We start from the raw sequence: 27,955 nt of genomic DNA on the forward strand, positions 1-27,955 counted from the left end.
ATGGCTGATGATATTGATATTGAAGCAATGCTTGAAGCTCCTTACAAGAAGGTGAGAAAAAATGTGCCAGTGAGGTCCTGTTTACCTTAATTTAGCATTATTCATGAAACTACTGCTGAACTGTAAACTAACATCCCTGGAGCCCTCATGATTTATCTTATTGGAGATGCATTACATGTAACTTACAAGTAAATATATACTGTTAATGTAATTATATTGTGCAGTAGTTTCACTTCAGCGTGATGAATAAATGCCCATCTATCTCTCTTTGTAGACTTGCCTAACGATATCTCACCTCTACTCCCATGAATTCACCTTTGATTCCAGTGTGAACTGTCAATCATAAGGTAGTAATTGAGTGACGTATCGCTGTACCGTGGTCCCCTAGGTTTAAAAAACAAAAACAAACCAACCACCCAAAAACAAACAAACAAAAAATCCAAAACAAAACAAAAAAACAAACCCAAAAACCCAAGAAACCAAAAACCTCTCCTAAAATTGCCAGGTCCAGTTTGGTATAGCAACAAGGTGAATGCAGTGGTTTGGGAAAACAGCAGGGTTCCAAGAATAACCTTTTCACCAGTCCCATGGCAAGTAAATATTTGAACAGTCTGCTCAGTGCAAGAAGAGTGAGACTTGCTTTTAATGCAGAAGACTGGTGGCGGTTAATCTTTTAACAGGGCAGATGGAAATCAATTGCTGAGTGAACGAATTTACAGAAATTCTTGGATCCCTGAATAGAATGTTCTTAGCAAGTAAAAGACAGTATCACAGTCTGCGGTGTCATTCTAAAATAAGCTCTTGTATTCTTCTGTCCTAGTTGTTTAATTAGGAAATGTCAATTTTTATGCAAATTTTTTATCAATTAGCATAGTGATGTCTTTTACCTAAACCAGCAGCAAACGAATACTGTCTTTTTTTGTTTTTCACCAAATGGTGGTGAAGTGTTAACATTATGCATGCTTTAGCACTGGTTTTGCAAGAAATGTATATTAAGTTTAAGTCGCTTAGGAATTGTACTTTTGATGTAACTGATGTGATTAAACTGTAAAACAAGTATATAAATTATACAGCAGCTATTGTTAGTCTATTCTGCAGTGTTTATTACAACCATGTAATGAATTTTGGATGAGCATTTGTAAGTTTTAAATGGTATATTTAGTTTATGTAATATTTAACAGTTACGTTAAAATCTTGAAGAGAAATTTGTAAATTATGTTAAAATTCTTGTGTCCTGGTTTAACATGGATATTTTCCATGTAAACAGGTATGGAAATAGGGAATGTTTAGGCTGGACTGGTGGATTATTGATGACTTTCTTGGGAGTCGACGTTACTAAAGCAGTGTGAATCCCTGTTTGCTTCAGGGCGAGATGTGTGACAGAGGTGACATCAAGCTCTTACAACCCTTCAACGAAAATGAGTGAAGATCTCGGGAATGGCATCGGTCACAGGAAATCCATAGTGGCTGGCTGCTAGCGTAGCCACTGGGGCTTAGGCAGAGATATAGCCTTGGTACTGATCAGAGGGGCACACAAACACAAACCTGAAAATTCCGCTTATTTTATAGAAATAACATTTAACCACTTGAGTGCTGAATTCTACAGGATAACTTGCTCTCTAAACCATGTAAGGAAGTATGTACAATTTAATATACACTTTTAAATGATGTAAGTCTTGTATTTTGTAATTGTATGACTTAAATTTAAGCAGCAAAGTGGTTAAACATGCCTACCTAAATTTTCTAAACCTTTCCACATTAAACTGTAAACAAGTAATTTAGTATTAAAATTTTTGTTTTTTATTTTCTTATTCCTATTCCCATTACCCTTTGACCACTTGAAATATTTCCGCTTCGTCCTCACGATGTTCTTCTATCAACCCTGCTTAGGATGAGAACAAATTGAGCAGTGCCAATGGCCATGAAGAACGCAGCAAGAAGTAAGCATATTCTCAATTTTCTATGTTTGGGGGCAGGCTGCTGATTTTTGAAAACTTGTGAATGCATGTCACTCGTGCTTAGGGAAATAAAATGGAAAAGCTTGCAACTGCAAACAATTATGAAATTGCAACTGCAGCAATTATGAAATTTTCTTTTGTTTACAAATGTAGTAACACCCTTGTCACTGATATCATAAAAGTTGTGAAAATATTTAATGTTAGTATCAGATAAAAATACAGACTGTTGTCAACTTCTGAAATCATGCATGTGAAATGCTGAAGGCATCCAAAGATTTCTTCCCAGGTGTATAAATACTTGCAAAATGAGAGGTCAAGTTCCAACACCAGACTTAGGTCTGGAATGTAATAATCTAAAATAATGTAATAATCTAAAATTCATTATATCTGCATTCTAAACAACACTGTCAACATAATTCTCATGTAAAATACTGAGACACCTAAGACCCCATCAAAAGCAGCTGCTCCCATTATTTTAAGTTCTGAATTTTTATTGCTTTAAAAAATATACATATATATATATATACATGGCATCTAAAACCTTGCTTTTGTTTGGATGGCTAGTCTGAAAATATAAACTGGGATCTGAAAGAAAAGCAGTGGTTTTTAAATTTTAGAATTGGTTCTGATGTGTGTTCATGGTAGGGTCATGAGAGTACTGGAACATATTTTAGCTCATCTCCTCAGTTGCTGTAACCTCTATAAATGACATTTGTTACCTTCCCGCCCATGGCTCTGTTTTCAGGTTGGACCTGTATGCTTTGAGTTTGTGTTTTTAATTTAGAAAAATAGTAAATTTAAGTTTAGAAAAAAATTACATTATTGTAAAATGGAAGGAAGTCAAGGTGTTGTGCTACTGTTACTTGCAATGTTATTTTACTGTGTGGAGTTTCACCTCTTTTTCTGCTTTCCTCATTGTACTCTCGTGTCTGTTCAGACGTCTTGCTTCTGTGATATCTCCCCATTTCAGTTTTCGAGTTAGCAATTGCTAGAAGGTTATTCTTGTACTGCAGTTCTCTGATAGTATGAAGCTTTTTGTCTCAGAATTTTGTTTTGATACAGCTGTTGTTCCCCTAAATCTTTAAAGAACGATCCACACCATTTTGTATGTGACTTGTGACAGTGTACTCTGTTGCTGAAGACTAAGGTGTTTATAGGCTTTACAAGACTTCTTGCTTTGCTTATCAATTAAATTGTTTGAAGTGTCAGTATCTAGAGGATATTCGTTATCTCCTTCAGTTGGACTATACTGAAAAGAAGACTCAACCTGTCAGGGAAACCAAACATCAACTGAAAAATAACATTAGATTCAATGTGCAGCTTTCAATAATTGTCAAATGGTACTAAATTTCTGTTTTAGACATTAGAAGGATTAAGAATCTGTAATTTTACAGTACAGTCTGTACTGTAGTCCAGTTTAGTTACGTTGGAAGGCAGAACATGGATCTTGACTGTTAGGAGTCTTTGCATGCAAAGAGGGTTCAGCTCACAGTTGGGTAGTGAATAGTTGCTATCTTTACTAATGACTAGCTACGGTTATTAGTGACTGGTACTGGCCAGTATATTGAGCTACAAGTAGTATTTTTCAGAGCCATTGTGATAGTGTGCGAGGATTTTAGTTTAGGGAGATACTGGTAAGTGATTGATCCTAGGGGAGAAAGACTATGCATGCCTAATTATCAAAAACTGCATTACAGTAGGAAGTGTGGTTAAATAATGTTGATGCAGACGAATCTGGATTTCTGGGTGGTGTCATCTTATCAGAATTGCCCTCAGACTTGCCTCTTCCTTTCTGTTTTTGTTGTGTTTTGTTTTACTTTGCTATAAAAATATAATTTGCTCTTAGCATCTTGATGGTGTATTTAAAGTATGTTTGAAAGACACATGAAGTACTGATTTAGTATGTACTAGATCTAGTGCAGGAAATATTTTTTCAGTCATTGTACTCTTCCTGGAAGCATTCTTTAGTGATGACAAAAGTTAAAGTAACAAATGTTCATGTTGCTTGTGATGAATTTTAAAAGATTGCTGACTTGCTTAACCACCCATTTAACAAACTAAATTTGTGTAAATACTGATGGATAGAAGCTTCTTCCTGTCAATGTCTGTGACATCAGGTTAGAGGAACTGTGGAATGTGAAGTAAATAATAACACTGAGCTACATGTGTAACCAAATTTGTATTTTTCTTTCTCAGGAGAAAAAAGAGCAAGAGCCGTAGTCGAAGCCATGACAGGAAGAGGAGCAGAAGTAAGGAACGCAAACGGAGCCGAGATCGGGAAAGGAAAAAGAGCAGAAGCCGGGAAAGGAAACGGAGCAGAAGCAAAGAACGCAGACGCAGCCGTTCTAGAAGTAGAGATCGCAGATTCAGAGGCCGCTATAGAAGTCCCTAGTAGGTTATTTATGTACAGTTGCATGTGTGCTGCTTCAGTGTATGATGTGAAAGCTTAAAGTTTCACACTCTGCTTTCTAAATTGGTCACTAATCATCTCAAAAAAAGAAGGTGAGAGGTTAAGGTTGAACAGTTAAAAAGAGGAAGACAATAACATATCCAGCTCCTCCTGCTAGTTTTCGTTCTTTTCTGAACACAGAAAGATGCAAAAGCAAGTGAAAGAATGTGTACAACTGACTGGAAAACAAAGTGTGTCACAAAATTGAAATAATGAGCAAGTTCTCTACATGTCCCAACTATCTGCAGTATATGAGCCTGATTGTTTTAACTGTCAAAAAAATGAATAGTGGTCTATCACTTTTTGGTTACAGGCTCATAAAAACCTTTTGCTTGTTTTTTATTGGGTTGCTGCTCTTAAGTACGGACTGCATGAACACATCCTGTGTTTGTGCATCCCAACTGGAAGCGTCTTGTCTTAGTAATGCCCATGTGTTGCGTATTTGCTCTGCTTTTTCTCAAACTTACTTAGAGGCTGTGGAAGATTCTTCAGTTCCTGTCAGATCTTTGGCTTGATAGAACTTCTGCTATAGGTAGTTCCTGACAGCTGTAAATCATTTCTCAAAAAACAACTTTTTTCATCGGTATTTATTCTGTATTTCTGCTGTTTTGTATTCCTGCTCTCCCCTCTGCTCCCTATCACCTCTTTTTGCCTTCAAAGCAGCAGAAAAGCAGTGCCAACTGGGATGTATGCTTGGCTTTCATTGATTACCTGAGGCTGCTGTTTGTGTCTACTTTTGTCTGGGTCTCATCTCAACTGTTGTCAAATCTCAGAGGCAAGCATTTGAAAAGGATGTGTTTTTTTTTAATCATGGCATATAGTGTCATCCATGATGGAGAAATCTCTCTCACGATGTTTGAGAAGACAATGTCCTTCTCATAAATGGCAGGCTTGTAGAATTTTGTGCACATGAATGTTTTTCTAGGTGGCTGGGTGCCAATCCAGGGAATGCATTCCTTTTGGTACTCGTGGAATGCAAACAAAAAATGCCTGAGGTATTGGGGTTTCATTTTGCACTTAAGTCACCTGCATGTTGGTATTTTCATAATGAAAACATACTGCAACTCCTGTCTCTGCTGAGATGCAGTGACATCGTGTGCTTCTATCAGCCCTGTGTACTTGGGGATTGTAGAGCGTATCAGCCCTGCTTTTACTTTGTCTCAAGTATCGGGCCTGTCAGAGCCTCTGTGAAGCTGCTCTGGGCTTCAGCTCTGAGGATTTCAGCTGTGCACAGTTGACATGTTTTCTAACAGCTCTTTGGCACCTGTGAAGATTATAGTAGCTAGCCGGGTATTGCCCATGCCACCATTGTGGCTCCAGGCTGCCTCATAAACAGAAGACCTTGATCTGCATCACTATCCTTCTGTATGTGCAGCCTGCCAGTTTTCTCACCTCCAGTGTGGTGGTGTGTGGAGAGGATGTCCTTCATCTCATCATTTGGTTGGGAGTTGCTGCGTTCTCCTAGGTGTGTCAGAGGGTGAGAGGGTGTTTTTCCTGTTGTCACTGGGTGAGAAGGTTCTTCACTTGGAGAAATTTAGGAGTTTCATTGTTCTGGTCTTACAAAATAATTTACTCAAGTAAAGGTTGAAAGTATGGGCATTACTACAATAACCCATTCCTGTTTTAACGTATCAAAATATGTTGCACCAGGAAGGTAAATGATTGCAAGGGGTCTTTTTTTGTTGTTCTGATACTCCTCCATAGCTGTTCTGGGCAATTTTTTTCTGGTACTGAGAGACGGTGAAGAAAAAGGTGAGATAATCTAGTATCCCCTGAGGATATGCAGTTGTGTTTATTGGTTTGGCAGTGTTGTGTTCTCTGCTTCAGTTGCTGAATTGTTGCTTTCATTTAAGTAAGTAGAATTTTAGCGTTTAAAATAGTTTAGTGGAAGACTGGTACAAGGCAACCACACGCATCCCAGAGGCATTGGTACTGACTGTTGCATAAGCAGCTGTTGGCTGTCATTCACTTGTAGGTCATGGATGATGCTGTTGAAGTGATATGCATGCTAACATGATTTCAAAGTTCTAGTTTTGGCTCAGAAGGTGTGAAAGAGAAGGATGTCAGAAGATATGAGGGAGGCCCCTCATATCCCATGTTCATTTCCTGTTCAGGACTCTTCAACGCAGAGACTCACTTTTAAAAGCTGTACAACAGGTGCTGACTTTCAGAGAGACACAGGTTCTACAGATGAAGCCTCCTGCATCACCAGCCTCCTTTGGATCTACCAAAAATGGTGCTTCCATATGAAGAAACAGTCTCTATAGCAGTGTTTCAAAAGTAACTACCAGAATGCTCTCACTGGCTGGAGAAACTGAATCTGAAATCTCACCTTGTGGGGCTGTTCAGACAGTTCTGAGATGGTGTTACTGCAGGCAATGTTGTAGCTGACTGCAACATCTAGTTCAAAATGCTTTGTGGCTGTGTTTGGTGGGTTTTTATTTCATTTTTTACTCCTTTTCCTCCTTGTTACCTTTCTTATTTGCATTTTGTAAAGGCCCCTTTTCAAGATGTGTCTGTCTCTAAACTGAGATTTTGCTGCTGGGGGTGATGTGGAAACATATGTGCAGTAGTGAGAAGAGAAAGTCTAGTATAGGTAATTCTGAAGGAAAAGACTGTGCAACAGAGGACCTGCAGATTTTGAATTTGTCATCTTTGAAGCATGAGATAGTGACTAAATGTTTGAATTCTTTTAAATTGGGTGACTGGCTTATATTGCTTAGTGTTCATACAGTTTTTTAATGTTACTCTCCTTGCATATATTGCTCCTTAAATGTTTTACAGTTACATTATTATGTCTCTTTGAGAAAGAACTTGACCAAGTAGTCTTGCTTAGACATCTGTTTGACAAATCCCAGCTATGGCTGACATACAGTAGAAGTCTTAAACTGTCCTGTTGCTATTATGGAACTAAGAATTTGGGCAAACCTGCTGGGAAAACAGGGTTATTGCATGAGGACTGAAAGTTCATCATGATTCTCCTGGATTTTGTTAGCCAAAGCTTGCCTTGTTGGAGTCTTGGATATGACTGAACAGGTGAAAGCTGATATTTTACTATCTTCTGACCTGCTTGTTGTTCTTGGGCCATGTGGCATCATGTAGGTTTAGGAAAATATGTACCTAGCCGTGCTTTGGCTATACGTGGGACTTAGTGTGTTTGGTAACCCCTGGCATACATTGCTTGTGACTCGGTGCTTCCATACATGATACCAGGAACTGGGCAACAATTGTAAAGAGTTCTTGGGCAGTAGGAGGAAAGATTCCCCTGAGATCTACAGCTTTACAAGCAAGTCTCCTTAGAAAAACTGAAAGAAATGCATCCCACAGAATACTGTTGAAAAAGGATCTTCAGAAGTCAGCTTGGGCTATCATGTTGCCCCAGGCAGCTTTCTGCTCAGTCTGTTCCTGTGGTCTGTTATGGCTTTAGTTTGCTGGAGTTTTTAATGGTTCTCCCATGTAGGCATGTAAATAAGATACTACTAATTTGTCAAGAGTGAAAATGGAAGAGAGATTTTTGAAGTTGTGGGGATTTTTTTGGTGTGTGTGTTGTTTTTCTCTTGGAAGTTGTGCATGTATTTGAAAACTGTTGCTGTGTATCTTCTCAGGTTGTTTTATTGTCAGGTTTAGACAAACACTTAAACATTTGTTTCCTTAAAAACTTAGTCTTGATTATTGACCATCATTTAGTTGGTCTGCATGTTAATGTTCTGGGATTACTCTAATTGGTTTGTCTTGCTGCATTTGAATTGAAATGTCCTACATCAGGAGGTGTGAAGACGCACAGTAATCCTTTCTCTGATAAGAAGCCAGCCTCTGGAATTAGTACCAACATCTCCAGATGCAGTGTGCATCTTAGACATTGGAGAACCTGGATGGATGCTCTCAGCAGTCATTTGTCTGAACTTGAGTAGGCAATGCAATAATGTATCCTAGGCAAAAAAAAGTCTGTGTTTGATCAATAGTGATCTCATCCTACTATGTGCCTGCTTTTATGTCTTTTTTTCTTTTACTAAGTAGATATTTTCTCTTGATAAGTAGTTTCTAAACGGTCTTTTTTCTTTTTTTTTTTCCCCCAGTGTTATACAGGGCCATATTTCCCTTGCTTTAACCTGGCCAGCATGGTTTTGGATCTTGGCCCACTACTTCCACCTGTGTCATGACATGTTTAAAAATGGGCATCCTCCTTGTTGTTGTGGATGCTGAGTTTTAACTATAAGCATTACTGCTCCACTGAGTAGCAAGATGATGTTTGTCAGACAAATTGGTTGGCTAAATGGATTTAGTGAAAGACTACTTAATGTCTTCAGACTGCCATGTCTTTCAGGGTATTTTCAAATCAATTTATAGCAACAGCAGAAATAATCAGTTCTGTGCAGATGGAAAGACATACCCCCTAGCATTCAGTCTGTGCAGCAGTGCCTCTGCCGTTTGGTGGATATACAGGAAGAACGTTAACAGGTGGTGTTCTTTGCCTTGTATCTACAAAGAGATCAAGTTCAGGGAGGAGATGATAGGATGAATCTTACTATTCATGTCACAGTTTGTTGCCCTGTGCCACAATAACTAGCAAGAGGTCTGTCCTTAATATGGAAGCAATGGGCAGATTGCCATTTGTTTTAACAGCCTCTGTGAAGCCTGGAAAACTAAAATTAGATTCGGCCAAGAGATTGGATTCCTCCTGTGGTGACATGTCTATATAAGGTTAACTGCTGGCTTAAATGATTCTGTGTTTTGATGTCCATTAAGAACTTTACTTAAAGGAAGCTGCATTTATGTATTCCTAGCACTTCAATGGCTAGAGCTGAGACAACATCAGTGAATCTGTCCCTTGCAGATATCACAGGGGAGCTACTTTGGTTTCCATTTGCACCTTAAATTTAATGAAACTTTCAGTTTTAAAATGTTACACTTGAGCAAATAGTCATGCCAGCACCACTTTGCTCAAAACTCTGAGGCTGAGTTCCAGGCCGTTAATGTACTGCTTTGCAGTCCTCAGTAGGTAGAATATGCATGTGGACAAAAAACACACGTAAAGAGGATTACAACAGTAACTGTAGCTCAGAATATTTTGCACGTACAAGTGTGCCATGTCTGGCTGGCTCATGATTCAGTTCTTCCTTAGAGTTCTGCATACTCTGGGATTTTGCGATGCAGATGAAACTGAGCAGGGAGCATATTTTATGCCTTATGGTTTGGAGTGCTGCATGTAGCTTATGCATTCTATGTGTGTGCTAATGGAAAATGTTTAAGAGTTCAGGTGCAAGGGTGGGTGAGCACTTACAATGTAATGTGAGTACAGACGGGAAATTTTGAATTCAGGTACTCTGCTGAGTAATGTCTGTCTTTGCTTTTGCCGTAGTTCTGGTCCGAAATTCAACAGTGCCATCAGAGGGAAGATTGGTCTGCCTCACAGCATCAAATTAAGGTTTCTGAGTTTTCTCTACTTCTTATTGCATCATTAATAGGTTTTCTTTAAAATCAGACTAGTATATTTGAAGGTGTTCTTAAAATGTTGTTGATCTCTCTTTATAGCAGACGACGCTCCAGAAGCAAAAGTCCCTTCAGAAAAGACAAGAGCCCTGTTAGGTAGGAATTCTTATACACATTTTGGGGTTTGAGGGTTTTTTTTGTCCAATTGAAGCTGGAAAGATAATGGGAGAAGAATGCGTGACTACTTGCTGTCCAGCTTATACTCACAAGTAATGCTGGAATTCATTCAGAAAGCCAATGAGAGGAAAGCATTGAAAATATGTTGCTTTCTCCCCATATCATAAACTTGTCTTCCCCCCGCCCCAATAACAGTTTGGAAAACATGTCTTGCTTTGCTTTTTGTTTTCCTGTATTCTAAATCTTTTTTCGTGTTAATTGTGATTTAAATTAGCTAGCTTTTCTGTTAAATCTTAATAAACTTAAGTACAGAGTAGAGGAGTACTGTACAGATGCTTCTTTTTCTTATTCGGTATGTATTGATGTTAATTGTAGAGAAGCTGGGTACCCTTTGGAATCCAGGGTGTCCTTATCCATTCTTACGCTTCTCATTGAAGGGAATTGGGTTTAGATAGCTGCTAATGAGGTTATTCTCTAAATTAGTGTAGTTAAATTTAACCAATCTTGCTTTGTGTTTTTAATTATTAGCAAACTTTTACTGAGATAATTTAAACTTTTCTTCTGTATTCTCAGTGATTGTTTTGAATCTTTATAAAAATGTAAATATGTATTCCGTGACTGGAAACTCAGTCCAGGATCCAGCATACTAATTCTGTCCTGTACTTAAGTACAAGTCAGATTTTTTTTTTTTAGATTTGAAGCTTTTAACACCTTAAAAGTGACGTATCTAATTTCAGCTAGCGATCAGTACCAAAATAAAAATGATCTAGTGTTTCTGGTCTCAAGTATGAGAGTAATTATTCACTATTCATATATTTTTTTTTTTATGGGTTAACAAGCTGAAACTATGAAATGAGGACTGGAAATTCTGTTTGTACAGATGTCAATATTGTTTATGCAGTGGCTGTAGTGACTCTGAAGTGACTGTGTAGATGTAAGATTTTAGTTTGCAAAGCCACGAAAAAAGTTCGTCCTACTTGTCGGAGAGTTCAGACAGCTAGTCTGTGCTAATTAATCCTGCTTTCCTGTCCTTTCATCTCATCTTTTTGACTGCAAGCTCCCTAGTGGTATTGCTACGTGCTCTGGACGGTAGCAAAATGGCACCTCTGTTTAATTGGAGCTTCTGTACTTCAAATACAATTTTACAGTCATATTTAATGCTTACACTTGAAACAGGATGTTTAGTCATGTTAATACAATAATAATATATGTACTTCTTTAATACTAGGTATTCCCTTCAGTTCTTGACCCTGCTTGTTTTAATACGGCAGGTGTTTTTTTCCTATCAGATTTTGAAGTACTGATTATTTAAAGTTTCATGCATGGTCCAGAGATGAGTTACCTTAATTCAGATTATTTTTTAACTGAACTTACCTTTTTCCAGAGAACCTATTGATAATCTTACACCTGAAGAGAGGGATGCTAGAACAGTATTCTGCATGCAGCTGGCTGCAAGAATTCGACCGAGAGACTTGGAAGAATTTTTCTCTACTGTAGGGAAGGTAATTAATAGGGCGGTTAAAATGATTCTGAATACTTCCTCAAACTGTCCTAGTACAGGATTGATATTCTGCAGAATTGTAAGCAAGCAGCTTTCTGTAGCTTTCTCTGCAGGGGAAAACAGGGATGAATGACCAATAATTCTTAGAGGCTCTGAACATGAAAACGTAATTTATCAGTTCGTTGTTCAGCATGTGATATGAAGCAAAACATGACAATGCAGTTCCGATTCAAGCAGCTTCATTTTTCAGAATTTTCAGTCTTTTGCAGATAGGTCTGCCAGCTATAGTGTAATTTAAAAATTAGTTTATCTTTTCATTTTGAAAAACTGTTTGTTCCATCAGCTATAAGGTTCTGTCTTAAAGCATTACAGTACTGCAAGTATTCTATTGCTTGTGTTCCTGTAGCATTCTACATTTGACTTTGGCAGCTGCTAATACTAGCTTCCCTCTGGGATATGTTTCTTAAGATAACTTCATGCTACTCTAGATTTACAGCATAATTAAAAACCGTTGGCTTGGCAAATAATTGTCTGGTTATTAATGTCTTTCTGAGAAATGGACTGCATTAGTTTTTTTCCTTTATCTCTGACAGCATTTCTATACTTGCCTTTCAGGTTCGTGATGTGCGAATGATTTCAGATAGAAATTCCAGGCGTTCAAAGGGAATTGCTTATGTAGAATTTGTTGATGTTAGTTCAGTGCCTCTGGCCATAGGACTAACTGGACAGAGAGTATTGGGTGTACCGATCATAGTACAAGCATCACAGGTAAGGAGTTGTAAACCTCATTTTTGTTCATGTTGAGTGGTGCCTCTTCTATCTGGTGGGAAAACTTACTGTTTGGAAATTAGGTTACCATTGAACACCTGGAAGAGCTTAACAAGAACAAGAATGATTATTTAAGCTAATTATAAGTGGACCTTTGCTTCCCATAGTTGACAGGCAAATTAAAGAGTTCAAAGTAATATAAATGCATTTTGAAAATACATATGTTAAAGTAGTAATAATGAAACTATAATAGTGTTACTGAATTGTAGTATATGTTATGTATGCTTTGCAGCATATGTAAAAAGTAAAGTGTTAATTTACTAGATGCAAGCCAGAATTCTACATGAAGTTGTAGAATTTGAAGGCTTTTGGAAGCTGTGTCTCTGTGCTTGGTCATGGTCTTGGATTTTGTAGATTTTAAGTTCAAGTCCAATGGATAGTTTACAGATCATAAAGCAGCTTGTATTCTTCGGTGAATCTGCTAGTTTTAGTCTGGTAGATGTATACTGCTTATGTTAGGGTTTTTTCTTAAATTCTTACAGAAGGTGAGCTTTTCTTTTTTCCTTTTCTCAGGCAGAGAAAAACAGAGCAGCAGCAATGGCAAATAATCTGCAGAAGGGCAGTGCTGGTCCTATGAGGCTTTATGTGGGATCATTACACTTCAACATAACTGAAGATATGCTTCGAGGAATTTTTGAGCCATTTGGCAGGGTAAATTTTAATTTGGCATGTTGTGTTGTGGTAGTTTATCTGAAAAACCTAGATTAATTGTAGAGCGCACTCAGCTTCGGGAAATAATTCTGCTTCACACCTGCAAAACATTTGTTTCTTTTTCTCACTTTTCTGTGCCTGTATATCTACAAGGCTTTAGATGCATAGTTAGTATTGGAGAACAAATGAAAACCTTGATTTGTGATGTGGTCCAGTGATTTTGAATGGCAGGTCTTATAAAGGAAAGCTGAGAACTCAGTGAGTACCTAAAATTACAAAACAAAAAAATCCCTATATTATATCCTGCTTCTGCAGCTTGTAAAGATCTTTTTTCCCTCCCTCCCTCCCTCCCACCTCCACCCCCCCCACCTCCACCCCTGGTGACCATGAATAAGGGTCCCCTTTCACAGGTTAAAGCACAGACTTTGGTCTGAGTTCTGTTCACTGTGGATGTAGCAGTTTCATCTGTTTCAGAGGATTTTTGCTTGAGTTCTAGTCCATATTACTACCATGAACTGGTGGTGTGTCGTGTACAGCTCTGACACAGGCTGCTTTTAGCTCCTCATCAGGAGCTCTGACACAGGCCTCAGTTTGCAGCATGGTAGTAGGTTTTTGTAGAGAGGGTTATGGAACTGAGCAAATTGGATCTGAAGTTTCCCATGAAGTCATAAGAAATGTTAGCCCTACTGTGCTAGCTAAGGTATCGTGGGTATATCACTCCTAGATAGGGAAAAAGTAATACACTTAATATGCTGCTTAATGGGAAAAAAACCCCCTAAAAATTATCAAGGTCTGTTTTCATACTGTCTTTGGATATTAACTCTGCCTCATACATACTGTAACAGTGCTTTTCAGATGCTTTATTCAAATTAAGTATGTGTATCGCTTTAATTCTGTTGTGCAAACGCCTGGAAAATTGCAGCAGTTTACTAAATTTCAATCCACGTGGCTGTTCTTGTTTTGTTTTCTCTCAAGATTTGGCAGTAGGATTAATGTAGTTTAGGGGGCTTACATGTAGAGCTGCGGAGGTTTTTCCATCTGATTCCATATACTCCAGACTTAAACTCAGTTCTTCCTCTTCTGTATTGCTGTCTCTTTCCAACACTATTTTATGGCTCATGAATGACTTACTAATATGTTCTAATTTCAGTAACTGTAAACTTCTAGGAGTTCCCATATGCCAATACTTATTTAAAATACGCACCTTTTTCTTAAAGCCCCTGATCAAAGTTATGCAAACTGCTTTTCTTACCTTGTAAAATGAGTTTCTCAGTGTATGAGATACTGTGACTATAATGTTTCAGTTAGGATTTGATGATGTCTGCATGCTCATTTTCTGCTTGAATGTTGCATTAGGATCAAGCCTCTGCCTGGAGGATAAAGGATAAATTGTAAATCAGCTTTATGTTTACCTGCTTGTGTTTTAGTATCAAAGTTATGTATCTAGCTACCTGTACACTAATTCTGACATGAGGAAGGAATGAGGAACTGAATTAAAAAAAAAAAGAAAGGGTTTCACATTCATATATGTATATTTGGCAGGGCTGTATTCAGGTTTTGTTTTGCTATTTTGTGGTTTGTTCCAAAATGTCTGATAATAAATAGCTTTATTCTTTTTAGATTGAAAGTATTCAGCTGATGATGGATAGTGAAACTGGACGCTCAAAAGGATACGGATTTATTACGGTATGACTAGAATTGCCAGATACAGACAATTTGAGTGTAACGTTCCCATGTAGTAGTATAGCTTACTCGGCAATCTCTGAGTCTCATCTTAGAAATGTCATGTTGCAGGACAATGGCGTTTTTCATTGTTTCTGCCAGTTCTCTGTGGGTATTGTGATTGAACACACACATGGTTAGATTGGAATAGTATACTTTGTGGTCAGTGCCTGGTAAAGCAATGCTGTCTTCTGCAGGAAAAGATACTATTAAAGACTGGCATTTTCACAGTGCTGTGAAAATGATTGAATTGGAGCTTTTTTAGGGGAATAAAATTTTAGAGGCTAAAAATTTCAGTTGAGAACATCTTTCCTCTTTCTCCTCAGATACATAATTTTTTGAACCTGGGTTTCTTGACTGACCAGGCAGTTTATCATGGAAAAAAAAGTCTCGGCTGGGACCTCTGGTACTTGGAGACAAATGCAATCAAACTAACTATATAGCTAATATTTGATGGTTTTAATGCTGACAAAATATTTGTGTATTCAATTTGATGTTACATAGCATAAAGCAGAACATCTGTTAGGAATAGCCAGTAAATGCATGGCAGTTACAAGGTTACAAAAGAAGTGACTGTCATTCTTGGAAAGTGTTGAAAGAGAACCACAGCCATGGCTTCTGTTGATTGCAATATCTAGATGCTCTAGCTTCAACAGTAGTATTTAGTAAGAATATATTTAAATATATATGTGAAAGTAAATATCCAAACTTGTGTGTGTTTGGTTTAAATGGAAAATAAGGAACACATTTACGTTGGCTTGTAGCTATTGTTACCTTAAATTTAGTGTTTCTCACTTATGTAACTGGATATTACATACATTACAAGTGTTGCTGAATCCTGTAGGCAGTATTACTGAATTTATTTTTCCAATTTACAGTTCTCAGACTCTGAGTGTGCCAAAAAGGCCTTGGAACAACTCAATGGATTTGAGCTGGCTGGTAGGCCAATGAAAGTTGGACATGTAACTGAGCGCACTGATGCTTCCAGTGCTAGTTCATTTTTGGACAGTGATGAGTTGGAACGGACTGGAATTGACTTGGGAACAACTGGTCGCCTTCAGTTGATGGCAAGACTTGCAGAAGGTATGTGTGATGATTAATAGGAAATGTGTGAAAATACAGAAGTTTGCAGAATTTGAATTAATACACCCCCCAGAATTACTCTAAGTGCATGAAACGGTACTTTTAAGCTTTTGACAACAGTAAGATTTCTGATACTTGCTGCATCCCTAACTGAGTGAAAAGTGCTTGTCACAAGGTACGTTAATATTCTGTTCTAGGTACTGGTTTGCAGATTCCCCCAGCTGCACAGCAGGCTCTGCAGATGAGTGGATCTTTGGCATTTGGAGCTGTGGCAGGTAAGAAATGATGACCTATCTATTTATTCTTCAAAAATACATTACAATTTTGAGATTAAGTACTTAACTACATTTTGTGATCTTTTAAAATGAGAACTTAAGTATTACAGCATGTTTTACAAACTATAAAACATTGCAAATCCATGAACGAATACACAACGATGGTATATGACAGCTTTGATGGGCATGATTCACTTTGCATCATTTTTGGCAAATCTGTTGTAGATCACTTAATTCATCCCAAGTATTCCCTGTACTAATGGGAACTTTTATGTTCTGCAGTGTAAATGTTGACTGTTAAAAATGGCAGGCTCATAATTGGAAGGGGATTGACCCTTCTGAAAAAACAGAGCTGTACCAGGGGCAAGAAGGTTATTAGGACTTCATGGGGGACATTGCAACTAAGATAACGGTAGTGTTATGTGTATACAGTGTATACTTTGTCCTGGTGACGAAGGACACTGTATGTCAGGGAATTTGTGTCTTGCTTGGAATTGGCTATAGTTTGTGTGTTCTGCAAGTCAATATGTTGGAAGCGTTACTGAGACTTTATTTTGTTCTGGGAGGGAAGGAGGCGGAGGATATGATTGCTGCTGCTAGTTCATAGCTGGCCTAAACAACAAACTGTTCAAGAGGGCTTCAGAACTAGAGCTGTGAGTAACCTCCCACAGGAGATTAGGAATTTACAGGTGGAATTTCTTCTTATCATTTTTTATTAAGACAAGAACAAAGGGATGAAACTGTCGTAGCAGTAGAAAAGACTTGAATGTCACAAATAACTAGATGCTGGAATGTGAGAAGTGTCAGGAAATCGGCAAAGAATAGGTGGCATTGTTTGTCTTCCAGCAGAGACTTAAGATACACCTGAGTCATATTACTGAAGTTCAGGTGCAGTTTTGAGAAGAGCATACACGTGAAATCATAGACAGTTGCTAAAAAAAAGATAGCGTCTTTCTGTATATACACCCTTGGAAGGAAAGGGAACTGGCTAGTGAAAGAAGAATGTGGATTGAGGAAAAGTTTTTTTTTTTTTCTATTTGAGAAGAAAAAGATGAAAAAGACAGTGGCAAGGAAAAAGTGTATCTTGTCCAGAAGGAAAAGGAGAGGTAAACAACACTAAAATTAGATCACCTTTAATGTAGGTGATAAAGTGATGCATCAGTCATGCTTGGAAACAGATGTAGTCAATGAGAAATGAGAGAAATATTTTTTAAAAACACCAATCCTTTCCCCAGACCTATATTTGAAACAAACAAGCCAAAGAAATCCAAACTCCCCAAATAAGGAACATGATCAAAAATGTCTGACACAGCTGAACTGTTAGGATAGCATGGAATCATTATGAGGCAACATGCCTGTAGAGGAATAAATGATAAGGCTGAATAAAGGTTTTTAAAGAATGTGCATGTGTAGTAACTGTAGATATAAAAGTGGTAGGAGTAGCGTTGTTTATTCCATTTGTATGTACAAAAGGAATAATGCAGATATGTGTAACATAAATAACTTTGGAAAAAGATAAAGCTTTTTACTACCATAGAGTCATGAGCTATCCCCAAAATGAGATTTGGTTATGGATTAAAGATCTCTTTACTCTTGTTAGAGAAAATTACTACCAGGAATTATGTCATTATGGGAGACTTTAACTTCCCTGATACAGATTGGAGAAGAATTGCTAGTAATAATGGTGGGGCCCAGATATTCCTGGATGTGATATCCGACAAATTTCTTCATCAAACACTCACTGACTCATGAAGAGGGGATGCTATTTTAAACTCAATTTGGTAAGTAATGAAGATGTTATGGATGAGAATAGAAATGACCATTGACTTGAGGGATCATGAGTTGCTCAAGTTTAAATGGAAGGATAAACAAAACAGGTCTGTAGCTAAGCCTTCTGGTTTCAAAAGCAGTGGTTGAAGAAACAAGGAAATAAAGTCATCTGGTCTAAGCAACTTGGGTGTTTGAACAGACAGGATGTAAAAAGTTTCTTCAGTTCCAAATTGCTAATGCTATATTGGATCTGTATTCCACAGAAAGAAGAAACAGTCCTGCTAGAAATGGGCTCCACACTGAACTGGGTGATTAACTACCTTGAAAGAGATAAGGAATAAGCACAGAGCTTATGAAGAGTAGGAAAAAGGAATTATAATAAAACAGTATTTTTAGTTTGGGGAATAGATAAAATGAGAATTACCTGCCAACAGTCAGATTGATTTAGACCTTGTAAAAGACATGAAAGCATAGGTGAAGTTTTACCAACTCTTCAAGAGAACAAAAAGGAAGTGGGGCTGAGGTTGAGTGAAAAAATACTCCCAAGATGTTTCAGACGAATCTCATTGCCTCAGTTTGTAGTGGGGACACTGATCATAAAGTTTGACATTTGAGGAAGGTATGAATTCAAGGAATATGGATTAAAAAAATACGAATTTTAAAAAAGAAAATAAAAATTATTCACAAGGTAGAAGCAACAGTATAAGTAAGAGCTGAATGTATTCAGTTCAGAGTAGTAAGAAAACTCACATCAAATTAGTGAGGGAATAGGTACATGAAATACGAGGTCTGATACCTGGTATTGTCAAGAAATATTTTAAATCTGTGATACAATATATAGCTGGAACATCTAATTCTAAATTACCTATGCTTAAAAGAAAGGAAGAACATCATAGTCTGTCTGTTTTCCAGTTCTGTTACTCTGACTTCACTTCTCTTTGAAAGTCATACTAAAGATGAGTAAACTGGAGAATATTGCATTTAAAGACTGACAATCTTTGATAAAACTGACTTTCTTAGATAGAGGAGCAGTAGTAGAACTCTTCTCTCTGAACTTCTGACTTGTGTTATTTGGAAGTTACTAAACTGTAGAAGTGAGCAGTACCGGAAATACAAGATGTGTAAAGAAGCTGGCTCAAAGAAAGAGGGATTTTTTTTTTTTTTCCAAGTGAAAGCTGGGAAGGTTAGAGGCTGTTGTTGAAACCAAACTTCAGATGTTGGACTAATCTTGTTTAATATTTACATGAATAGCAATGGCCAACAAGAGTAGGAGTGAGGTGAGTAAATACAGCAGTGCTGTCAATAGGGGATTCTTGAGGTGTTGTACACTGTTCACCTGTTCAGGATTGAAACAAATTCTAGTTATATAGCCTGGCAGCTTAGCAGTGAAAGAAGGACAAGGAGGAAAATACCTAAATACTCCAGTTTATCAGTGAGTGAATATGAACTGTCAGCATGCTGCATTTTTCAAAGAGCGACTGTGTTCTTCGTAAAGGTAGCATACTTGAGCATCTGAGATGTAACATACACATTCATGAACAGTTCTGGTCACCCATGTTCAAGAAGGGTTGAATCAAACAAATAGGGAAGCTAAAGAAATAATTTTATGGGAGACCTGAGAACTTCGGTGTTATTCTCATGGAGAAAATTCCAGCAGGAAAAAGAATTGAAGCTAAACAGTTGTAGCTGTTTACTTTCTGTTCTCTAGGAAATTCTGTCTGAAAATCTGAAACTTAAAATAACCACGAGGCTATAGAACATTCTTCTAATGTTTTGTGGGACGAAACATTCCTTACTTTGGGGAAGGAACTATCTGTTATACGAAAAAGATTGAGATCATGTCCTGCAGCAGAGGGACGAATAGGTGTTACCACCCAGAACTTTGATTTGATCTGCTGTTCTAAGTAATTACTTAGAAAACTGGGGAATACTTGGCAGGCTTTTGTTTATTTAATGCTAGCTGTGTTTCAACATAAACACACAACTTCATTTTGTTTTAAGACACAAAATGCTTTGATAAATATTTCTGCTTTCTCTGTACTAAGCATGTACTTCCTGGTCATGCTAAACTGACTACTCTTCCAGTATGTTCTGTATATATAATCTGTAAAAAGTTACTTTGATCTTAACTTGGTAGATGGATTAATTTTAGTTTCCACATACTATTTAAAAATGCATGTAGGGAAGAACAGGAGTTGACTGTGAAGAGTGACAATTTCTAAATTCTGAGTGGATTTAGAAGTGAGAGGAGAGGACTATGCTTCAATGATGAGCAACAAGAACATTCAGTCAGTTGATGAAAGATTCGGTGGACAGGGAGTTAACGTTTCAGAGGTGGTAGATAACTAACCTATGAAACTTGCTGCCACAAGGTACTGTTAGCGGATTTTCCTATGTTTAGAACAGATTTGACTCTTGGGCCTAAACCGACCCTAAACAGAATTTGAACTGTGATCTGTCTGTAGATTTGCCACATTTGGTGCAGGCAGCCTGGAGCTTTTGGCTGCAGAGCCCCAGGCTGAGTGACATTTGGTGAGTTCAGCTGTACCTGGTGTATATGTGCCATTGTGTCAGAATTGCAGAGGGAGAAGTCTCTGTCGTCATCTGACTATAGTGATTTAGGAGATTTGGGGTTCTACTGTTTGTGTTTTTTTAAAAAAACAACACATTTGTTTACAAAAAAGCTTGGGTAGTAATTAACTAGGTAATTAGTTACAGGTTTGGCCAAATGCATAGAGTTCCTGCAGAGAATACAGGCTAAGACAGTCTTCCCCATTATGGTATTTCTCACTCTATAGAGTTCAGGATTTCTTTGTGTTCAGATCCAGGTGGAAAACATGCTAAACATAGACAATTCTTGTTACAGTTCAGCCTTCAGAGCTTGCTCCTTCCATTGTAGTTTTCAGTGTGGTTTCCAGGGTGTGTTCTTCTTTGGAAGTCACTTGGGAGGGCACTTGAGGCAGACTTGTCTTCGAGGCTCTCACTCATTAGTACTTGGAGCAAAAAAAAATGCACTCCTTTTGGTCCCCCAGTGTTGTGGAGGAGGGCTTACTAGAAAGGGAGAAAGTATGTTGATACCTGATGCCTTCAGATATTTCCAAGTAAGCTTGGAAGCTTACTTGGGGTCCATCACTCCATTGCTTTCTAAACAAGTGAATTAAGATGACTAACTTTAGTCTTATGACTCCTTGTATTTGTGTGAATTAAATTGGAACGTAAGTGAAGAGGCTTACGCCTTGCTTGCATTCTGAAGTTTTCTGTTGGTTTAAAAATGTTGAGTATTGGGAGTCACATACTTGGAAATGGCTAGAAAGTCTGCATTTGTTTGTTCCCTTTACTTCAAATTGGGACAGTTATATGTTATTAAAAAAGTCATTAGTGGTTTGTTTTTTTTTTTTTTTAAATTAAATGTTCTGAACAATTGAAAATATTTTGAATTTGAAAAACACCGAAGTAACTTGGTCATTAAGATTTATATGACAGGATAACAGGTGAAATATCATCTTACTGATTAATGAAATTAAATTTAATAACTGCTTTCAGAATGTCACATTTGGATAACTCTGTGCTTAAATGCTTTCTGTTAGTAAAGATGCCAAACTTCTAATGCCTGTAAGAATTGCTGTAATTATTTTCTCATGGAACAAGATACGTCTTGCAAAGAGTTCAAGCACAGCAAAGGCAAGGTGGAAATGATACATTGAATTAAAGGACATGATCATGTCTTTTCTTTTAAGGTATTGTTTCTCTTTGAAATGTGTTTAACTTTGTGGTCATAGAATCTCTATTGTACAGAATATTCCAGCTGAGAAGCTGAAGTTAGTGAAACTACCCACAACTAGAGAGGAACAGTGAGAGTGGGTTGGGTACTTGAACAAGCTCTTAACCACAAAAATACAAGCTAAACAACCTGTCTGGCAGGTAAGGATACAATAATGCTAGCGAGCATACTAATTAATTTATGTGGTTTTGTTTTTTTTTTAGATTTGCAAACGAGACTATCTCAGCAGAATGAAGGTAAACTAGCATTTGATATAACTTGTCACCAGTAGGTTTTGTGGCAGATGTCCTTAAGTGAAATGCTTCTAGTGTAGAGTTTGCCAACAGCCTGAGAAATAGTATTGTATTAGTGTCTGTAGGAATCATGCTATGTCTTGATTATTGACTGAAAATAACAGGATATATGTTAAACACTCAGCCTTTGCTTTGTAACTTTTCCTCAGTGTTGGTAACATTGCCCAGCCATATGTTAGTCCTATAAATTGCATGGGTTTGTTTTTTTTTTTTGTTGGTTTAGGTGTGACTGGGTGTGTGGTTTTTTCCTGCCTTAAAGGTAGGGGCAAGAGGGGTCATTTGAGAATCAGGAGTTTGGGGTTGTTGTCCTTGGATTAGTTATCTTACTCTGCCTGCACAACCCTTAATGTCTGCATATGTAGAGGACATTATTTCAGCTAAATTAACAGTTTACAGCCTGTGGAAAGGGCAGCCTATAGGACAGGACTTATTAGTAAGATGTACTGTGATGATGAGCAACAATAAATGGCAAGTAATAATTTTGTTGTTACTGGGAAAGAGTATAGATCTATTCTAAAGTTAAAATATTTATAATTTTAGTTGCCAAATATTTCTTGTGTGTTTCCAAGGGACAAAAGTATGGATATACTTTTTTGAAGGATAATTCAATGTGCTTAAAATACATTTTGAGAATTCTCAAAAGGTGTCTGTCACTTCCTGTGAGGTCAGATGGGGTGGTGACACTCAATCTCTAGCTGCTGCTTGGCTTCCATTTATGCGAAAAAAAATTAAAGGTGCTACTGGCATACAAATCAGACAGATTTTTTTAGATGTATATGAAGGCACAACAACCCCATGCAATGCTGGATGAGGGGATTGAGTGCTCCCTCAGTAAGTTTGCAGACGACACCAAGTTGGGTGGGAGTGTTGATCTGCTGGAGGGTAGGAGGGCTCTGCAGAGGGATCTGGACATGCTGGATCGATGGGCAGAGGTCAACTGCATGAGGTTTAACAAGGCCAAGGTCCTGCACTTGGGTCACAACAACCCCATGCAATGCTACAGGCTTGGGGAGGAATGGCTGGGGAGCTGCCTGGTGGAAAAGGACCTGGCGGTGCTGGTTGACAGCTCGCAGTGTGCCCAGGTGGCCCAGAAAGCCAACAGCATCCTGGCCTGTATCAGCAATAGTGTGGCTAGCAGGAGCCTGGAAGTGATTGTGCCCCTGTACTTGGCAGTGGAGAGGCCACACCTCGAACACTGTGTTCAGTGTTGGGCCCCTCACTACAAGAAGGATGTTGAGGTGCTCCAGCTTGTCCAAAGAAGGCCAATGAAGCTGGTGAGGGGTCTGGAGAACAAGTCTGATGAGGAGTTGGCTGAGGGAACTGGGGTTGTTCAGTCTGGAGAAGAGGAGGCTGAGGGGAGACCTCATTGCTCTCTACAACTACCTGCAAGGGGGGGGTCCTGTCTTGGCAGAGGGGTTGAACCAGATGATCTTCAGAGGTCCCTTCTCAACCCCTACCATTCTGAGATTCTGTAGTGAGGTGGATGTTGGTCTTTCCTCCCAAGTAACTAGTGATAGACGAGAGGAAATGGCCTCAAGCTGCGCCAGGGGAGGTTTAGACTAGATATTAGGAAACATTTCTTTACTGAGAGAGTGGTCAAGCATTGGAAGAGGCTGCCCAGGGTGGCGGTGGAGTCACCGTCACTGGAAGTGTTCAAAAAACGTGTAGACGTCGCACTTCAGGACATGGTTTAGTGGGCTTGGTGGTGTTGGGTTGATGGTTGGACTTGATGATCTTCAAGGTCTTTTCCAACCTTAATGATTCTATGCATGTATCTGCATTTAAATGTTTAAATGGAAAATATGCCAAAATCAATCCACAGGCTTATCTTTTCACTTTTCAGTTTTAACTGTAGTTCATCTGTGCTATTTTCTATATGGATCAATTTGAAATTTCTCTATCATAGATAGTGTCTAGTTATGAGTTTTACTTTTCCTGCCCTAAATTTGCTGTTCCATTAGAACTGTTGTTGTTATTGCTGAATGTTGAGATTTTAAAGAATAGATAGAAGATACTGATTTAAATTTGAGCCATCCATAGCGGTTTCTTAGATTTGTTACTGTTCTCCATTACAACAGTTCTGGCTGCAGCGGCTTCTGTACAACCACTTGCAACACAGTGCTTCCAACTTTCCAACATGTTCAATCCTCAAACGTAAGTGATTTATCATTGATAAATTATTGATACTGATATTACCATTGTCTGTTTCGGTCTGGCATTTGTTGATGACTTTTAACATCTGAGAAAGGAATCAGAATGTTGCAGAGGTGTGGGTTTTTTATGGGTTTTGTTTTGTCCTATTGATAACAATTGCACCTCTATCCTGTTCTTCCTCTAACCCCTATAGTGAAGAAGAAGCTGGCTGGGATACGGAAATTAAAGATGATGTGATTGAGGAATGTAACAAACATGGAGGAGTTATCCACATCTATGTAGACAAAAACTCAGCTCAGGTATGCCTGGTTCCAAGGAGATGCTGAGATGATTTTCGTTTCGTTGCTTTGTAGTATATAGAGGGAGCATTACAAATACTGGGTTTGGGGTTGTTTTTTACTAAACTGAATCTAAATTTCTTGAAGGTACTTTGCAGTTTTTCTAGAATGTAGGTGGTTCCCTGCTGTTTTGAGTCATTGTGTGTAATTTAAATGCAGGTATGAGAGCAGTTTTCCAGTCTTGCAGTCTGCTCTTACATACTTACGCAGTTGAAGTTAACTGTGGAAATACAGGATGAAGAATAATGACCTCTCTAATTCTGGCATTTGGCTTTTCCCTTAACCTATGCATTTCCCAAAAGCCAGGGACTTCCTGTTTCCTCTTGTTTCTAGAGAATACAGGCTTTAGCACAAAGGACACCCTGCTCCAGCAGACTTGAGATGTGCGGTTAAATGTGCTCCTAATCCCATGGTTGGAAACAGTTGTTTTCACTAATAATGTTAAAGTGTTGCAGTGGGCAAGTAGGAGTGCCTAGAGCTACAACAGGGAGGAAAAGAAAAAGGGCTACTGATGGAGACTTAATTCCAGGTTAATCGCTGTTTGAGGGACTTTGAGCCTGCATCTTAAAAAGGCCAATTTTTCTTTTGTCTTCACTTTTTGTTTACACAATGCCCAGACTGGTTCTCTCTTCCCCTGTATTTCAGCTCTTAAAATATAAACTGTGGAACATCTGTAAAGAGATTTGGCCTTCTGGAACCCCGTTTATATAGAATTCATAGCCCAAACAAGTACAGTTTTCAAACACTTTCATGGTTAGCAACTAATCTGACTCTGGAAGTGTCCCCTGAGTGAACTGGGGTTGTTCAGTCTGGAGAAGAGGAGGCTGAGGGGAGACCTTATTGCTCTCTACAACTACCTTAAAGGAGGTTTTAGTGAAGGGTGTGTCGGTCTCTTCTCCCAAGTAACCTGCAATAGGACGAGAGGAAATGGCCTCAAGTTGTGCCAGGGGAGGTTTAGACTGGATATTAGGAAAAAATTCTGTACAGAGTGGTCAAATATTGGAAGAGGCTGCCCAGGTAGGTGGTGGAGTCACCAGCACTGGAAGTGTTAAAAAAACGTGTAGACATGGCACTTCAGGACATGGTTTAGTGGGCTTGGTGGTGTTGGGTTGATGGTTGGACTCAATGATCTTAAAGGTCTTTTCCAACATTAATGATTCTGTGATTCTGTTTCATTGGGCGAGGCTGAAATCTACACTACTGTCCCTGCCAGGGATTGTTCTGCCCTGGTAATGCACTTGGCACTCGCAAACATTTGTTATCACTGTGCTGCTTCTACAGCAGACTTCGGTCACCTGAAACCCTTTCATGTGATTTACTGAGATTAGAGATGAGTTGCAGTGTAGCATGTAAAACAACAATCTTTCCTAGCATTTTTAGTCTTCAAGATCACTGCTATGTTGGGACTACTGGGGTGATGGGAGGTAGAAGCCTTTCCCACAGTATATTAGTCTATTATTATCATAGAGAAAACAAAGTATCCTTTGACAGATGGGTGGAGAACCATACCAAGAACACTCCAAAAAAAATGCAATGGCCGTCAACATACCTCACATCGGTTCTGAGCACATTGAGCTGCAAATCTGATTCACATTAGCAAGTGGATTTAAAAGAAAAAAACCTGCAGCTCCTTGTCATGAGTTAAGTGTTTGTTACATGAAATCCATTTTGTCACAGTAGCACAGCGATGACCCGGATATAAAATACTCACTGATACTTAAAAATGCCGTATTTGAACACAAGTGTTCACTGTGCTGTTCTGTTTTCCAGGCTTAGACTCTGGTCATGTTATCTTCGAAGTGTTTTCATCTCCCATCTTTTTAGGGCTCTTTCACAGGCAGCCAGACTTCCCAGGCTAAGGGCTGTCAGTAATCAGGTGTGAAGATGTGATTTGTTGTGGGTGAAAAGATTGCAGTCCCAGCTGCACACATGGTCTCATGTATGGCACCAGTCCACATTGTGGTGTGTTAAGGAAAACTAAAGCTTTATGTTGCTGCCTCTCATTTAAAGGCTTAAGCAGTTTGGATGCCTGTGCAGGGGGAGGCTGAGAACAGAAGTGTGGGTGTTAATTGCGTAGTGCTATAAACATCAGCCCCTTATCTCAAGTTTGCCCTGTGAGAAGGAATGAGTTAGATCACAGTGGGAAGAGTTAGTACAGGCTGGCAAAGGCTGCTAAAGGCAAGGCTGGATTCGGTTTCTTAATACATTCTTTTCCTGCAAAATCTGTTTTGGCTAGAACCTGATCTGGTTCAAGAATTGCTGGTAGTATATTTTTAAGCAGGCAGCCAGAAAAATGCATGCATACTACTGTGGGTGTCTGTATGACTTGCACTTGTTGAATGTGAATATTGCAGTACTCTGGATTAGGCTGGTTAAAGTGCTTAATTTGCAGATAGAAATGTCAGGTATCTCTGGCAAAGTTAGAAGATCAGTCTGTCATTCATGTTAGATATCATAGGCTCTTCTTGCCCTGCTGTGATGGGTTTCGCACCTTTATCTTGGTCCTTGTTCAAGTCAAGACAGACAGATGCTGAAGTTCATGTAGGAGAATTTTTACAGCACCGGTCTTCCTTGAAATGCGGGACATCCTTCCTGCCACAGGGAATGGGGAGTGCTTCATCCCTTTGAAAACCAGACTGTGAACTCAGATAGTTACGCAATTGTGGTTGAAGTCGGTGATTTACAGAACTTGATGGCTAGCCTGCAGTAGAGGTAGCCAAACTCCTTGTGCTTTTTTGTTTCACATGATAATTGTAATCAGGAGCCATTAGATACTCTCTCTGAAGGGTTATCATGAGCAAGAAAGGAATCCATTACTTGCTGATTTTAGATCAAGCTCACATTTGGTCTGTTTTGCAAAATCCTATTTAGAAAAGTTTCATGCTAAGGTAACTGCTACAGTGTGGTACTGCATGTTAGTAAAAAATGGTGTGCTAAGCTGTCTTCTCATGCCCATTCTGCATTATCGGTTAATAGCAGCAGGAACATAGCGAGGCAGATTTGCCTCAGTCACAGCCACGCCAAGGAATTGTCCTGAGAATAGATGATGTGGGACGTTTCTCGAGCTTCTAATGGACTGTAACGCTTCTGTATTACAGGGCAACGTGTATGTCAAATGTCCTTCAATTGCTGCTGCCATTGCAGCTGTAAATGCATTGCATGGGAGGTGGTTTGCAGGTGAGTGGATTTCATGTAGAGACCTACATTTATTCATTAATTACAGAAATAACCAAATACTGTTGTTTTTTTTTTTAATCTTCTGATTAGGTAAAATGATTACAGCAGCATATGTACCTCTTCCAACGTATCATAGCCTTTTCCCAGATTCTATGACTGCAACCCAACTACTGGTTCCTGTTCGACGATGAAAATGGATTTAGTCAGTTTTGTACATAGTTATTTTTTGGAGGAAGATTGAGTTATCTTTTATTTAGATAAAACTAAAGGAAAGGATTTAATGTCATTTTGTGTACACTTCCTGCTACCTTTAAAAATAAAATGAAGTAAGCAGAAATGCAGTGTGTTCATTCTCCCTAACTAGCATT

General features: G+C 38.5%; 1 protein-coding gene across 3 annotated transcripts; it reads left to right on the plus strand.

Moving 5' to 3' along the window:
- Positions 1-27,929, plus strand: RBM39 (RNA binding motif protein 39; the record flags this gene model as incomplete). Of its 3 annotated transcripts, XM_082007428.1 has the most annotated exons (16): positions 1-51; positions 1,891-1,940; positions 4,155-4,349; positions 9,767-9,832; positions 9,940-9,993; positions 11,399-11,516; positions 12,131-12,283; positions 12,857-12,994; positions 14,615-14,680; positions 15,595-15,799; positions 15,997-16,074; positions 21,829-21,861; positions 23,997-24,072; positions 24,266-24,371; positions 27,509-27,587; positions 27,678-27,929. In XM_082007428.1, the coding sequence occupies 16 exons, from the start codon at positions 1-3 to the stop codon at positions 27,776-27,778; spliced, it is 1,569 nt and encodes a 522-aa protein (XP_081863554.1). In that variant the 3' UTR covers positions 27,779-27,929. The 3 variants fall into 3 exon arrangements, with proteins under 3 accessions (XP_081863554.1, XP_081863556.1, XP_081863555.1); XM_082007430.1 differs by lacking the exon at positions 15,997-16,074; XM_082007429.1 differs by lacking the exon at positions 9,767-9,832.
- Positions 27,930-27,955: the final 26 nt, after the last annotated feature.

Source organism: Phaethon aethereus (genome assembly GCF_964289735.1).
Source record: "Phaethon aethereus genome assembly, chromosome: 16".
Classification (NCBI taxonomy): Eukaryota; Metazoa; Chordata; class Aves; order Phaethontiformes; family Phaethontidae; genus Phaethon; species Phaethon aethereus.